Consider the following 16,045-nt stretch of genomic DNA (forward strand, 5'->3'; position numbering starts at 1 on the left):
TCAGCAGGGGCCATGAGGTGCACAGCCCCATGCTGCCTTGTGATGGTGAAATGCTCAGCAATTAATATTTTCTTCAGCCAATTTCATTACATCATAGATTATTAGGAGAAGGAGAACAGCTGTAAAACTAGGAGATTAATAGATAATAGCCAAGTAAGCAGTTACTGCAGATACCTCTCTACCTGCTTAAGAGAAAAATTCAATGTTTCATAAGCTTTCCTGAATATGGAAGTTGCCCTGAATGTTCGTTTCAGTTAATTGCCTCTCTGTAGTGCAGACGATTAAGTCCCTTCCACTGTTGCTAGCAGCATTTTTCTTACAAAAGAATGAATTTGTGACAATGAATACTTTTTCACAATCTGGACAAAAAGAAATCAATTAAGAAACAGATTTATTGAACAACAGCATGGAGCACAATAAAGTAATCCAGCAAAATGTCATGAACCCAATCAAGCCCTTTTCAGATTAGTGAAGTAGGGCAACTTGAATTGTTTAGTAACATTATTTAGTGTCCCCAATTAACCACTAAACTTTATTTCTGTAGAAACTGCCTAACCTTGTTGTATAAAATGAGTTCTGACTTCTTCAGGACAATTTACTCAGCTCTGGCAAGCTGGCTCCTAGGCACAGCAAGATGAAGTCATCTCAAAAACAAAATACCTATATAAATATAATTCATATCTTAGAGAAAGAAAAGCAGTCTCCTAGTTGTTGTTGTTTTGTAATAGGAAATATTAGATTTTTAAAGTTCAAAATGTCCCTAAAAATAACTTTATGCACTTTTTAAGACCTTTAGCTTGAATATCCAAGATGACACTACATTCATATATAGTACATCAACCTCTGAAAGGATGGCACAGTAAAGTAGAATATCCATAATATGCATTAATCATCTTACATTTACAAACTAATGAAATGTAAAATGTCCAAAATAATGTTCCTCACCTTGCATTTCTTGTTTTTCCCCCCTCTGTGTTTGTGTATGTGTGTGTGTGTGTGCTTTGTGCTTTGGTTTTGGGATATCCAAAAAGTGTTTACCCCATGTCTAATAAGTTTTCCAAGGACTCAACTGAACTGAACTGTTTTCCTCTGCTTTTTCTGAGACCACAAATGAGCTATCTATGTTCCTCTCTTCCCCCACCCCGCCTTATATTAAGCCTTCTTTTATAGTGTACAAAAGGAAATATATGGGAAGCAGGCCCTGTCTATCAAAGGCATCCTTTGTCTAACGAGTCCTTACTTACATTAATGGACATCCTCTACCACTTTCCGCTCATGCTATGCTCTATTTTAGAGGCCAGATGGAAATAGTGAATTATATTCTATCTTACAGTTGAAATGGGACCTTTTTTTTCAGGAGTTTGTCTAGAGGACTAAGGTAATGGATTGTTGAAAGGACAAGGATTTGGGGTAGACCATGGAAGCCAATCTGATGCCTCAGCCTAATGACATAGTCCTCTGAAAACACCAAAATATGGATTTGAATATGTAGGATTGTCAAAGAAGAATGTTTTGACTGGGCATCATTTAATTGTATGTCTGTTAGAACAATGCATCTGCTAATAATGCATATAAACAAAGTACAAGAGAGTGGTTACAATTGGGGTTTGCCAAGTAATAAACATCCTTGCTCTTCCATGAATTAGAACCATGTTATATTCTGTTTTCTAGAAATGATGCTGCTAGTTTCCCATCAGAATTGCAGACTCCAAATTAATAGTGCAGTTTCAGAAGTGGAGAGAAAAAGAATATGATGACAGGCTACCTCATTCTTCATGTCTTGTTGATCCCTTACTTCTAACAAGAGACTGCTGCCTATTTAAGTCCGTCTCCCCTACCGCCTTCTAACGTTTACATATGTTAACTATTATTTTTAATCATGTTATATTCCTCAAATAATTTACATTATTTCATTGCTTCATCTTCATTTCTGTTGAGTTTTGCTTCCTTTGCTTTTAATATCCCTAGGTTGCAGCAAAGCCTCGCCCCCTCCGATGGGCTCAGTGATGAGCATGTGCTGATAGCAGCCTATGTGAGCCAGCTACAAAGCAGCACACGGTTAGTGCTAGGCAAGCAGATTGTGTGGAAAGGGTGTGGGGTCTTTTCCCTTTCAGAACTTTGTTGGATGCCCTATATAGGCAGCTGGGTTGGCCCAGCGCCCATCCACTAAAACAAGTGTTAGGAAGGTCTGTGATTAATCATTTTTATTTTATCTATATTTACTTGAAAATGGATTATTGATTTAAAAAAACGTGGTGTTTTTTTTTTTTAAAAAAAGGTCTGTGACTAAATGTTATGAAGAAAAAAAAGAGCCAATTTAAAAATGAGATGTTTGTGGATGCACTCATTGGATTTCAAACCAGATTGCTTTGAAGGAGGTTCTGTTTGTAACAATTCGATGGAAATTTGGAACAAATATCAAAATGAGGAGTTTTAACTGGGCTTCTTGCGATGGTTCAAGCAAATAAATGGTGTTGGGCATGAAATGTAACAACTATGAAATATTTTAATTTCTTAAAAACCCCTAAATGTGGGGAAGCATGAATAATGTTTTCTTCTAGGCTCCAAATGATGAACTACTGAGTTGTTATAGGGAGAATCATGATTCCTACTGTTCAAGCTGAGTAATTCATGAGAATGTGTTCCAATGGATAGCTCTAGCAGTTTTATCTAGAAGTAATCCCAGGTCTTTTCCAAGTTCCTGAATTTCAGAAATTATTCTTGATTTCTTTAAAGATAGCCCTGGGATGAATATACCAGTGATAAACTAGAATGGTGCACATCTATATTATGCCACACTGATTTTGCCCATTCGTGCCAGATGCCTGATGCTTTGAGATTAAAAAATGGAGTTGGGTTGCCTTATGCTGCCAAACAGCTTTTTAAAAAGAATAGTATAAGGAAAAGAATTCCTTCCCACAGACAAAACCAGTAAGCCAAAATAGGCAATGCAATATCTCCCAGCACCTTTTGATCCTCTGAGTGAGATCATTTCTAGAAGGGGCACTAATTAAATTGTCCTATAAAGCTATGATTTGTCCAATCTTCCTTCCAAAATGGGTTATGTTATTTGTATTACTGTATATTAGAAAAATAGTTTAAAAATGGGGAGTTGCCATTTTGGAAATCAGTGAGGCCAATTTCTAACATATTTATAAGTATGTGTCTGGCCTCCATAGTCATTCTTAAAAGTAGAGAATACAGGAGGGTAATAGAAGAGATTGTGGAAGGCAATTTCAGTATTTGACTTTTGGTGAATGAATGCCTTGTAACTTGTACTTCCCTGATAGCTTCCATTTTAGGAAAGTTAACGCCCAATATTTCAAATGTGCCCACAAGTATCTGCCATAAAATGTGGAAGCACCATAAACAGGTTTCCTTCAAAAGAAAAAAAAACAATATAAAACAACAATAATCAAATAAATAGCTTGTTGTGACTTCAGCTTAAAAGGATCTGGGTTTACTTTTAGCTCATTGAGACATTAAAAAGCTTTCATTTTAATGATAAAACTTTTTTGATACATGGCATGGCATTGTTCTGGTATAAGCAACTCTATCTGTCAATGTGATCAGGTTTGTCATGGTACAGCCTGTTCATATTACAAAAACCAATTAGGTCTAGTGAATAAGGCACCAGGCTGGAAACCAGGAGACTGTGAATTCTAGTCCCACATTAGGCATGCAAGCCAGCTGGATGACTTTGCCTAGTCACTCTCTCAACCCACAATGTTAGGCTAGGGCGGCCACCAAACTGGTAGGTCAAGTCCTGTCACAACCAATGGATCAATAAAAAAAAACCCAGATTCTGCACTTGGGGTAAAATACTAGGGGGAAAAAAGCCTGTTCATATTGCAGCTTTTAATCAGATTTCTGATTTAATTCCTCTTAAAAGTTAGTGTTTTCGTAGCAGCCCTGGCAACCATTAGCAATAGAGAAAAACATTGTCTTGTTTTGGGACCCATCTGAGGAAGAAGACTGCTGGAAATTTCTTGCTTTGGCACCTGATGTGATAAATAGCTGCCCTCTTACTACCAGTCCGGTGGTAACCTGCAGTTATTCTGTCTTTCTTGTCTTAAAGGCTGCAATGAAGAATTGCACAATGAAAACTTCACTAGAAGCAGTAGTCATTTTTAATGTTCTCCAGCCATAAAAATCCCATTCACATTGAACGGATTTTGGCATACCAAAGTATTTGATAACGTTTAATGCATTTGTCCTTGAAAACCAAAGTATAAGATGCTTCTGCCTGTTAAAATACAAGGGCTTCACTTTGGATATGATTTTTTTTCTCATGTTGTCTTTCCAAGCCGTTCATATGACTTTGTCATCATATGTTATTCTTTTGTTTCCCCTCCCCCGCTTATTTCCTTTTTAGGGGACATAATGGGTTCATAGCAGAAACTCTATAAATGAAATTTCTATTAATGTTATTCTACCTTTTTGAAGAAATATGGTTTTGATACGTGCATTCATGTTCTGAGCCAATCACCCAATCAATATGCTGTGACACAAAGTCAGTGCAATGTTATTTTTTCTACTATTTCATATTAAAACATCTTTCACCTGTTTTTTAAAAACCCATGCTTAAATTTAAAAAATTGATATTGGAAATAGTGAAGCTAGTAAATGATAAGGGTGAGCTTGCCTACATGAATGCAGTAGTCCCCAGAAATACTGTATGGAAAATATGTTGCAGTTCTACATACACTTTTCAACAAAATGCAGTTAGAAGCCATAATTATGGAATTCCCATGAATTATTACTTTTTTATGCAGAAATGAAATTGGGCATGATTGGCTCATGAATGAAGCTTGAGAATGCATTCCCAAGATACACTGATTTAATTCTGTACCACGTTGGACAATCACTTAGATTCCTGGTGTGATTTGATATTCTAGAATTGCAAGTACCAATTGGTAAATGTGAGGTCTCTTTCCTTTAGCAGTGTCCTGGACAGTCCTAGCAGACTGGATGAAGAGCATCGGTTAATTGCTCGGTATGCTGCCAGGTTAGCTGCTGAAGCTGGAAATGTGGTGAGCAATTGAATTTATTTCTTGGCATCTGAGCTTTTATCTTCTTTTCTTTGGTAATCAAGGTGCAAACATGAGATCCCAAACGTGAGATGAGTTCCCAAATCCTTAGAAAACTAAATTAGGAGAAGGGCACTAAACTAGGAAATCCTGAAGTCATCTTTCTTGTGTAGGGTTTCATGAGCAAAGCAGTGGCTCATGCTAGTATTGCACAGTGTTTGTTAAAATGAATTGATATATAAAAATAACATTCATGTGGTAGGATCCTTGCAGTCTCTTTGTGGTGATGTGCCACAGAGCAAATGCACAGGATAGATCCCAAAGTAGAACTCATGTCCTGATGGATCACCACTTAAGTATGAGTGAGTAGTGTGCTGCAGCTTCCAAAAAGGCCAGTGCAATTCTAGGCTGCATCAATAGAGGGATAGCATCAAAATCACAAGAAATAATAATGCTGCTCTATATTACACTAATGAGACCACATTTGGAATACTGCATCCAGGTCTGGTCACCACGATATAAAAAAATGCTGAGGCCCTAGAAAGAGTGCCGAGAAGAACAACAAAGATGACAAGGGGTCTTCCTCATACAATGAACTACTAAGGGAACTAGGTATGTTTAGGCTCAGGGGAGACAGGATGGCAGTCTTCCAGTACTTGAAGAGTTGTCACGGGGAAGAGGGGGTTGATTTGTTCTCTATACCATAGTATCTGAGGATAGGACAAGAAGCAATGGTGGAAGCTTATCAGAGGGAAATTCAGTCTGGACATAAGGATGAATTTCCTGATAGTGAGAATGATTAATCAACAGAACAGCTTGCATCCCGGAGTTGTGGGTGCTCCATTGCTGGAGATTTTCAAGGAAAAATTGGACAATCATTTGTCCAGGATGGTATAAGGACTCCTGCCTTAGGCAGGGAATTGAACTAGAAGACCTCCAAGGTCACTTCCAGCCCTATGATTCCATGAACTCCAATAAGCAGTGTTGTGATATGCTATTTGTCAGAGGAAAATCAGATCAGGCTGAAATATCAGGCTGAGATATGTAGCATAGCTTTCTAGCATGGTGCTTCCATTGTTCTATCAGATAATGAAGGCCACTTTTCTGTTTCCTCATCATAACCCAGTGCTAAGTATTGAGCCTGCAGAATTCTCCATGGGTAAAATGCACAGACACGTGCGCACATGCACGCACACACAAGCACACACTTTCAAAAAGGGAAAAGTCCACGTAGTTTAAAGAATGAAAAATAAACAAGAATGGTACTATTAAAAATCATAGTATGTCAGAGTCCTGATATAAAAAATGTTGAGACTCTAGATAGAGTGCAGAGGAGAGCAATAAGATGATTGGGGATTGAACGCTAAAACATATGAAGAACGGTTGCAAGAATTGGGTTTAATGAAAAGAAGGACTAGGACTAGGACTAGCAGTGTTCCAATATGTAAGGGGCTGCCACAAAGAAGAGGGAGTCAAGCTATTCTCCAAAGCACCTGAAGGCAGGATAAGAAGCAATGGATGAAAACTAATCAAGGAGAGAACATTTCTAGAACAAATGAGAAAATTTCTGACCAATACAATTAATCAGTGGAATAATTTGCCTCCAGAACTTGCAGGTACTGAAACATTGGAGGTTTTTAAGAAGAGAGTGAACAATGATTTGTCTAAACGCATAAGGTTTCCTGCTTGAACAGGGGGTTGGACTAGAAGACTTCTAAGGTCACTTCCAACTCTGTTATTCTGTTATTATTGTTCTGTTACATTCTCTTGCTGGCAAGTTTAGAAATAGTACCATCCAAAGTCATCTTCCAACTGATTTATGTTTTTAGTTGCCTTGAGTGTCACTGAGCAATGTGTGTCCTGAGATGAGGAGATGGGAGGTGTTTGCATGTGACTCTATATGCTCTTGAACATGAGTGCCACTTCTCACCTCTTGAGGATCTGTGTCCTTCAGTGAGTCAACAAGATGAATGCTTTCTATTTTTATCAGCGGCTCAATTATTGCTGTGCAGCTTGCAACAACTGCTTGTGTAAACTAGAGATATAAATGGAAAATGCCATGTCCCATATCAAGATATGAGAGAAGGACAGGTGTTTCCACAAAAATCACATTTTAATTGATTATTAGTAAATTTTTAATTGCTAATAATGGATTTTTCCCCCCAGGTTTTGTTTCCTGAAAAACCTTTGGGGACTAGGATAGATCACTTCAAACTGAATGCAAATATAATTTCAGAATGACTATATCACATAGGAATATTGAGAATTTAACTTTTAATGACTATAATGTATTTAATCCCATGTTTCCAACACATTGCGTGAGTTCAACAGAGCTAAAAGTGTTTTGCTGCTGATTTTTGTTTGTACTCAATGTCTGATGCATCTCACTGCATTGTCCAACAATAGTCAGCGAGCACTGATGGATTCCAGTTGTCCTCATACTATTTTTCCATTGTGACAATGTTCTGGTGAAATCTTTCATCATGATTGTCACTGACTCCATGTAGATCTTTGGGAAAGAAGTCCAAGTGTGAATGAAGAAAATGAATCTTTGGTAATATATTGCGCTTTATGGTCTTGTATGCTGTAAGAAATTTGTCAATCAGCTGAATGTAATTTAGTGCTCTGTAGTTGCCAAAAGAATTCTCAATAACATCCTTGAATACTTTCCAAGCAATTTTCCCTGACCCTATTAACAGATCTTTGAACTGCTTGTCATGGATGATATATCTGATCTGTGGACCAACAAAAATGTCTTTCTTAATCTTGACATCCATTATTCTTAGAAACATCTGTCTCATATAACAAAAACCTTCACCTTCCTTGTTCATTTCTTTCACAAAAGTTTTATGTGAGGTGGAAGCACAAATATCTTTATTGGGTCAACAAATAATTCATGTGCTACATTTTTTTGTCCTATCTTTCAGAGTGGCCATTTCTTTTTAATATAATGCGACTCTCTTGCACGGCTGTTCCATTCACACATGCAATAACAGTACTTCGTATATCCGAGTTGCATTCCAAGGAGCAGCACCACTACTTTTAGATTTCCACAACTGTTCCAGTTGCACTTGGTGTACTGTATATGCTTCAACAACAGTTCCATGTTTACATATGTTTCTTTCATGTGTGCAGCTTAGCCAACAGGTACTGAAAGGTGTACATTGCCATTGTGTAACAAGACAACCTTGAAACTTAATACTGATGGATCAGTAGAGATGCCATTAAGGAAGATGATAGCTGTTGCTTGAGGTGATTGGGAAGAGAATGCTGTAAAAAACGTTTTGTTACATGAGGAAGAGCAACAATAATCTTTTCTAATACTTGGCTGTAGTTGGCTGGCTAAATATTGGGACTTAGAATATGGCTGGACAGATGTGATAACACCTCACTGTTTTGAGCTTTTTACAGTGTATCAGAATATTTAATACTGGAGTGCCTCTGGTTAAAATCATCAGGTCGCACCGGATATGGCCCAATTCACCCTTTATGGAACTGGGATTTGTATAGTTGAAAGCCATGCTGGAATATTGGGTCAAAGTGTACTCAAAGGTTTTTTTCTAAAGATTCTCTAATCATAGCCAAGAAAAAAGAACCTTTTCAAAAGAAGGTAAAATATTTTGTGGATTGAAAGAATCTTTAATTCCTGGTTCTTTTTTACCTGTATGGAGCACAATTTGTCCTCCCTTCTTTTCTTATATACACTTTAGGGAATAATAGAATTGGTGACCATTCTTCAAAAATGACTGTAATAAACAGTAATAAAAAATACATTTTCCTACTAATGCTCACATTTATGACAACAAAAATAGTGTGAAACTGATTAAGGTTACTCTAGTCAGTTCTACAAAAAAAGCATCCTCTTCTTTTAATTGGGACTGATGTTGCCTTAGATTCAGGCACTGTAGGAAAAAACTTCATCCCAATTCAGAACAGTAAAAACAAAACAACTGAAGGGTGCATTGAAGGTTTATTGAATCGGGGATCATGGGGTATTCTCAACAGGAGAAGATTTTAGAGTCCCGAAGGCAACTATCCCATGTTCTCCCCCCATATCAATTTCTTCTAACAAGGTGCTTCATTCAGTTTTTCTCATTGTACATTTTTTTCCTGCCATTCTTGCCAAATGTTGAGAAACTGCTCACTAAAACAATGTGAGCATGGAACCAAGCAACTTTTTCTGAATTCTTTTAATTTTATCATGAGTTTTCCATGAAAGCTTAAACTCTGTGTGTCTCTAGAGTTGAGTCAGCTTATTTAAATGTTGCCTGTTTTTCACCAGACACGGCCACCAATAGATCTGGGGTTCAATTTTGATGCCAACAAACAGCAAAGGCAACTGATAGCAGAACTGGAAAACAAGAACAGGTAAGATATTGGGGCGGGAGGGGGAGTGAATAACAGCTTTTATGGGCTCTTAAGGAAGCAAACTTTCTTCATCCCTACCTAATTGGCTGAGCTTCTCACTTACTACTATAGTTCTGATTTTCCTTCCTTCCTTCCTTCCTTCCTTCCCTTCTTCCTTCTTCCTTCTTCCTTCTTTCCTTTCTTCCTTCTTTTCTTTCTTTCTCATCTCAGGTTCAAGGTGACTATATTTTGGAGAGATAGAGCTGGTTTGGTGGTTTTTTTCCTGGGGTCCAAGCCAAAAACTTCTAGATACTAATTGTAATCAGTGGGACAAGTTTCTCATGTTTCCTGATAAGCCATGTGCAAAATCAATCACTTTGATGATATGATTTCAGCCATTTATATTTATTTCTTTAAAAGTTTTGTATGGCCACCTATCTTAGAGCACAACTCTGGGCAGCTCCATTTTTTAGATCACAAGTGTGTCCAACTCGATCACATATTGTGACGTATTGCGACGTTTTTTGCTTTTGCGGAGCAGGGCGTGACCTGCACGTGACACATCCAGCCCGCAGGCTGCCAGTTTAACACATCTGTTTTAGATGGAAAACTTAAAACAAATATGCTTTATATATTTTAAATATGCCTTATAATATACTAAACATATTAAAACAATAGCAAAATTATGCCCCTAAAGCTTGTGGGAGGGGGGAACCTAGATTATCCCATTTGCATGATGGGATCACTGCCTCATCTAGTATTTTCATCTCCTTACTCACTGTACCTTGTTCTATTCCTCCCTAAAACATTAAGTGCAACTTCCAGCCATCAATTTACCATTTTCAATGCAACATTGCAACCATAAATAGTTTTACAAAACATTTAGAGAACAAGACCCCACAAGCTTGTAATGTTCATACATCTAATTTTCCTTCTGCTTTTCTTGTATTAAGAAATAATCTTTCTATAGCATTACAGAATCTTATGCTTAATGGGGTGTCTGTGCTGTAAAAAGTGATCATTTTCCTATAAGCTTTCTTAGATAAATGTACTTGTTCCTTGGGATGTTTGAGTTCCTATGGTAACAAGGGGATACATATAGCATCAAAAGAGTCCTGCTGGATCAGGCTGCCGGCCTTCCAACTTTACTACTACTACTACTACTACTACTACTACTACTACTACTACTACTACTACTACTATTTTTATTATTATTATTATTATTATTATTATTATTATTATTATTATTATTATTATTATTATTATTATTATCATCATCATCATCATCATCATCATCATCATCATCATCATCATCATCATCATCATAACATTCTGTGTCACACAAAGGTCTACTAGCTTTATTTGGGAAGCTCACAAGCCTGGAATGAATCAAAAGACCTGTTATACTGGCTGTTTGAGAACAACCACTGTATAATGTCACTGTCACTTATGGGAGAGATGGGCAGCATAAAAAAAATAAAATATAATAAAATATAATAATGTCTACTGCCTCTTTAGGGAGCAGGAAACAGTCGCCAATATTAATGGTTACTGATAAATTGATATTCAGCTCCCTTTTAAAAGTTATTCAGTTTGGATGTTATTGCCCCCAATTGCTGGGCCTGGTTTTTCCAATTTAATTGTGCGCTATGTGAGAAAATATTACCTTTTTTTTGTCTTGCAGTTATTTTCAATACATGACCTTGAGTTTTAAGACTATAACAGAAGAAAAACTCTTCCATGTTATCTAAACCGTGCAAGATTATATGTATCTGTATTATACATCCATTTATTCTCTTTTCCAATCTAAAGAGCCCCAGGTGTTGTAATCTCCCCCTGTAGGGAGCCATTCTCCTAATCATTAGTTGCCCCTTTTTGCACATTTTATAACACTATAATACTCTTTGTAAGGTGCAGTGATCAGAACTGAGCACAATACAGCAAATGTAATCTCAGCCCATAGATTTCTATAATAACATTATTGTATAGACATTTCTGTTTCCAGTTCCCTTCCTAATGGTTTCAACCATGAGATTAGTCTTTTTTTTATAACAGTTGCACATAAGAGTGACTTTTTTATTAAGCTGTCAATCATGATTCCAACACCCTTTTCCTTGTCAGCCCCTACCAGTTCAGACTCTATTAATGTATAGGAGGATATCTTTGGGATATTAACTGGCCCTTTCAAACTCCAAAAAGCATATCCGCGGTATTTGCGTAAAAAAGAAGAATTGTGTTTAACTAATTTCACATTTATTTTTCTAGAGAAATACTGCAAGAAATTCAGCGCCTCAGACTAGAACACGAACAGGCTTCCCAGCCAACACCTGAAAAAGCCCAGCAGAATCCAACTTTACTGGCTGAATTAAGGCTATTGCGGTAATCAACCAACCTCTGCCAAATTAATTTAGGATATTGAATACAGAAGCAGTGATAATCAGAACAGAAAGAGCAAGATAACAAACTCACGAAATTATCCGTTTATTACACTTGAATAGGCAAAGGAAAGATGAATTGGAACAACGAATGTCTGCTCTTCAGGAAAGCCGAAGGGAACTGATGGTACAACTGGAAGGACTCATGAAGCTGCTCAAGGTACATCATGTCTGCACTCATCCTATGGCCAATGTAACTGCAGTGCTAATTGGCCATTTGTGTTGGGAACTTCTTATTTCAGTTCTTGGAGCATGCTTTTTCAATTGAACTCTTTTTATCTGACATTTGAAGGGACTGGATCTGGGATTTGCTGCATAGAGAGATGAATGAGTTTGGTTGCTAAAGCATATAGGAATAGCATAGATCTGAGATGGCTCTTGTGCTAGATTTTGTCTTTGGTTGGTAGGAATCAATTGAAACTGCCTGTTCCAGTTGTCTCCCTCTCCTCGTATTTAATTGCTTCTTTCCGACTCCCCAAAAATAAGTCCAGGTTTCTACTTGATGCAGGAACTCTAAAGCTAGATCATCCCAGCATCTGCTAAAAGGCTGTTATGAGGAAGAACTCACCCTATATCTCTAACTTTAAGGAAGATTGGATTTTTTTTGTCTCCAAGACTACAGTCTCTTAGCGTAATCTGTTGAGGGCTATATACTAGGGGTGGCTGGGATCAGGGCCAAATGTAGATGAGACAATCTTTTCTCGTGCCTCTTCCAGTGGGACTGCTTGAGGAGGGATAGATTGTTTTGCAAGAGACCTGAACTAATNCTCCTTCCTTCCTTCCTTTCTTCCTTCTTTTCTTTCTTTCTCATCTCAGGTTCAAGGTGACTATATTTTGGGGAGATAGAGCTGGTTTGGTGGTTTTTTTCTGGGGTCCAAGCCAAAAACTTCTAGATACTAATTGTAATAAGTGGGACAAGTTTCTCATGTTTCCTGATAAGCCATGTGCAAAATCAATCACTTTGATGATATGATTTCAGCCATTTGTATTTATTTCTTTAAAAGTTTTGTATGGCCACCTATCTTAGAGCACAACTCTGGGCAGCTCCATTTTTTAGATCACAAGTGTGTCCAACTCGATCACATATTGTGACGTATCGTGACGTTTTTTGCCTTTGCGGAGCAGGGCGTGACCTGCACGTGACACATCCAGCCCGCAGGCTGCCAGTTTAACACATCTGTTTTAGATGGAAAACTTAAAACAAATATGCTTTATATATTTTAAATATGCCTTATAATATACTAAACATATTAAAACAATAGCAAAATTATGCCCCTAAAGCTTGTGGGAGGGGGGAACTTAGATTATCCCATTTGCATGATGGGATCACTGCCTCATCTAGTATTTTTGTCTCCTTACTCACTGTACCTTGTTCTATTCCTCCCTAAAACATTAAGTGCAACTTCCAGCCGTCAATTTACCATTTTCAATGCAACATTGCAACCATAAATAGTTTTACAAAACATTTAGAGCACAAGACCCCACAAGCTTGTAACGTTCATACATCTAATTTTCCTTCTGTTTTTCTTGTATTAAGAAATAATCTTTCTATAGCATTACAGAATCTTATGCTTAATGGGGTGTCTGTGCTGTAAAAAGTGATCATTTTCCTATAAGCTTTCTTAGATAAATGTACTTGTTCCTTGGGATGTTTGAGTTCCTATGGTAACAAGGGGATACATATAGCATCAAAAGAGTCCTGATGGATCAGGCTGCCGGCCTTCCAACTTTACTACTACTACTACTATTACTACTACTACTACTACTACTACTACTACTACTACTATTATTATTATTATCATAACATTCTGTGTCACACAAAGGTCTACTAGCTTTATTTGGGAAGCTCACAAGCCTGGAATGAATCAAAAGACCTGTTATACTGGCTGTTTAAGAACAACCACTGTATAATGTCACTGTCATTTATGGGAAAGATGGACAGCATAAAAAAAATAAAATATAATAAAATATAATAATGTCTACTGCCTCTTTAGGGAGCAGGAAACAGTCGCCAATATTAATGGTTACTGATAAATTGATATTCAGCTCCCTTTTAAAAGTTATTCAGTTTGGATGTTATTGCCCCCAATTGCTGGGCCTGGTTTTTCCAATTTAATTGTGCGCTATGTGAGAAAATATTACCTTTTTTTTGTCTTGCAGTTATTTTCAATACATGACCTTGAGTTTTAAGACTATAACAGAAGAAAAACTCTTCCATGTTATCTAAACCGTGCAAGATTATACGTATCTGTATTATACATCCCTTTATTCTCTTTTCCAATCTAAAGAGCCCCAGGTGTTGTAATCTCCCCCTGTAGGGAGCCATTCTCCTAATCATTAGTTGCCCCTTTTTGCACATTTTATAACACTATAATACTCTTTGTAAGGTGCAGTGATCAGAACTGAGCACAATACAGCAAATGTAATCTCAGCCCATAGATTTCTATAATAACATTATTGTATAGACATTTCTGTTTCCAGTTCCCTTCCTAATGGTTTCAACCATGAGATTAGTCTTTTTTTATAACAGTTGCACATAAGAGTGACTTTTTATTGAGCTGTCAATCATGATTCCAACACCCTTTTCCTTGTCAGCCCCTACCAGTTCAGACTCTATTAATGTATAGGAGGATATCTTTGGGATATTAACTGGCCCTTTCAAACTCCAAAAAGCATATCCGCGGTATTTGAGTAAAAAAGAAGAATTATGTTTAACTAATTTCACATTTATTTTTCTAGAGAAATACTGCAAGAAATTCAGCGCCTCAGACTAGAACACGAACAGGCTTCCCAGCCAACACCTGAAAAAGCCCAGCAGAATCCAACTTTACTGGCCGAATTAAGGCTATTGCGGTAATCAACCAACCTCTGCCAAATTAATTTAGGATATTGAATACAGAAGCAATGATAATCAGAACAGAAAGAGCAAGATAACAAACTCATGAAATTATCCTTTTATTAAACTTGAATAGGCAAAGGAAAGATGAATTGGAACAACGAATGTCTGCTCTTCAGGAAAGCCGAAGGGAACTGATGGTACAACTGGAAGGACTCATGAAGCTGCTCAAGGTACATCATGTCTGCACTCATCCTATGGCCAATGTAACTGCAGTGCTAATTGGCCATTTGTGTTGTGAACTTCTTATTTCACTTCTTGGAGCATGCTTTTTCAATTGAACTCTTTTTATCTGACATTTGAAGGGACTGGATCTGGGATTTGCTGCATAGAGAGATGAATGAGTTTGGTTGCTAAAGCATATAGGAATAGCATAGATCTGAGATGGCTCTTGTGCTAGATTTTGTCTTTGGTTGGTAGGAATCAATTGAAACTGCCTGTTCCAGTTGTCTCCCTCTCCTCGTATTTAATTGCTTCTTTCCGACTCCCCAAAAATAAGTCCAGGTTTCTACTTGATGCAGGAACTCTAAAGCTAGATCATCCCAGCATCTGCTAAAAGGCTGTTATGAGGAAGAACTCGCCCTATATCTCTAACTTTAAGGAAGATTGGATTTTTTTTGTCTCCAAGACTACAGTCTCTTAGCGTAATCTGTTGAGGGCTATATACTAGGGGTGGCTGGGATCAGGGCCAAATGTAGATGAGACAATCTTTTCTCGTGCCTCTTCCAGTGGGACTGCTTGAGGAGGGATAGATTGTTTTGCAAGAGACCTGAACTAATTGCTTGCAGAGGGCTTTTGAAATTAGGTCGAGAGCTGCATGCAACTTTAGGGGGAGAGATTTTCTACCCTACGCTACATAATTGATTTCACTGATGGTTTGCTGTTATTGACAGAAAAACCTATTGAAATCTGAAAATATATTGAAATATAATTTAAGTACCTTATATACAGCCATGCCCTCTGGGACAGCAGGCAGCAAATCATTTTCTTTTTCTACCAGATCTTTGAAGGCTACTGTCCTGACCCTACTCAATCTTTTTTGCATGTTCTGTCAGCATTTCCTCACAGGTTTTGTCTTCCATACTTCTGAACATTTTAGTTCCTAACATCTGAATCTGATCCACTGTATCTATAAAAATACTTATTTGATTTAGTATTTAAATTATAACCCTCATATGGGTTGGAATATGAATACATTTCTGCGAGGGACTTGGAGTGTTACAATGCACTTCTTTGTATGTTTCTTTTCACATATGAAGATAGTGAGGTGGAGAGTTTAATTATGAAAGTTAAAAGTAATATTTGGGCATTTTGCATTTGTCCAATGAATTAAGAGC

At 37.3% G+C, this 16,045-nt stretch overlaps 1 protein-coding gene across 1 annotated transcript in view; it reads left to right on the forward strand.

Moving 5' to 3' along the window:
* Positions 1–1,879: 1,879 nt before the first annotated feature.
* Positions 1,880–16,045, forward strand: part of LOC107293369 (dystrobrevin beta) — a 41,370-nt gene continuing 27,204 nt past the window's right edge. The window contains exons 1-5 of the mRNA XM_029285392.1: positions 1,880–2,058; positions 4,946–5,033; positions 9,313–9,398; positions 11,643–11,756; positions 11,876–11,972. Of these exons, the coding sequence (XP_029141225.1) occupies positions 1,880–2,058; positions 4,946–5,033; positions 9,313–9,398; positions 11,643–11,756; positions 11,876–11,972 (564 nt within the window). The remainder of the gene's footprint in view (positions 2,059–4,945; positions 5,034–9,312; positions 9,399–11,642; positions 11,757–11,875; positions 11,973–16,045) is intronic.

Source organism: Protobothrops mucrosquamatus, unplaced genomic scaffold, assembly GCF_001527695.2.
Source record: "Protobothrops mucrosquamatus isolate PMUCROS unplaced genomic scaffold, P.Mucros_1.0 scaffold1598, whole genome shotgun sequence".
NCBI classification, from domain to species: Eukaryota; Metazoa; Chordata; class Lepidosauria; order Squamata; family Viperidae; genus Protobothrops; species Protobothrops mucrosquamatus.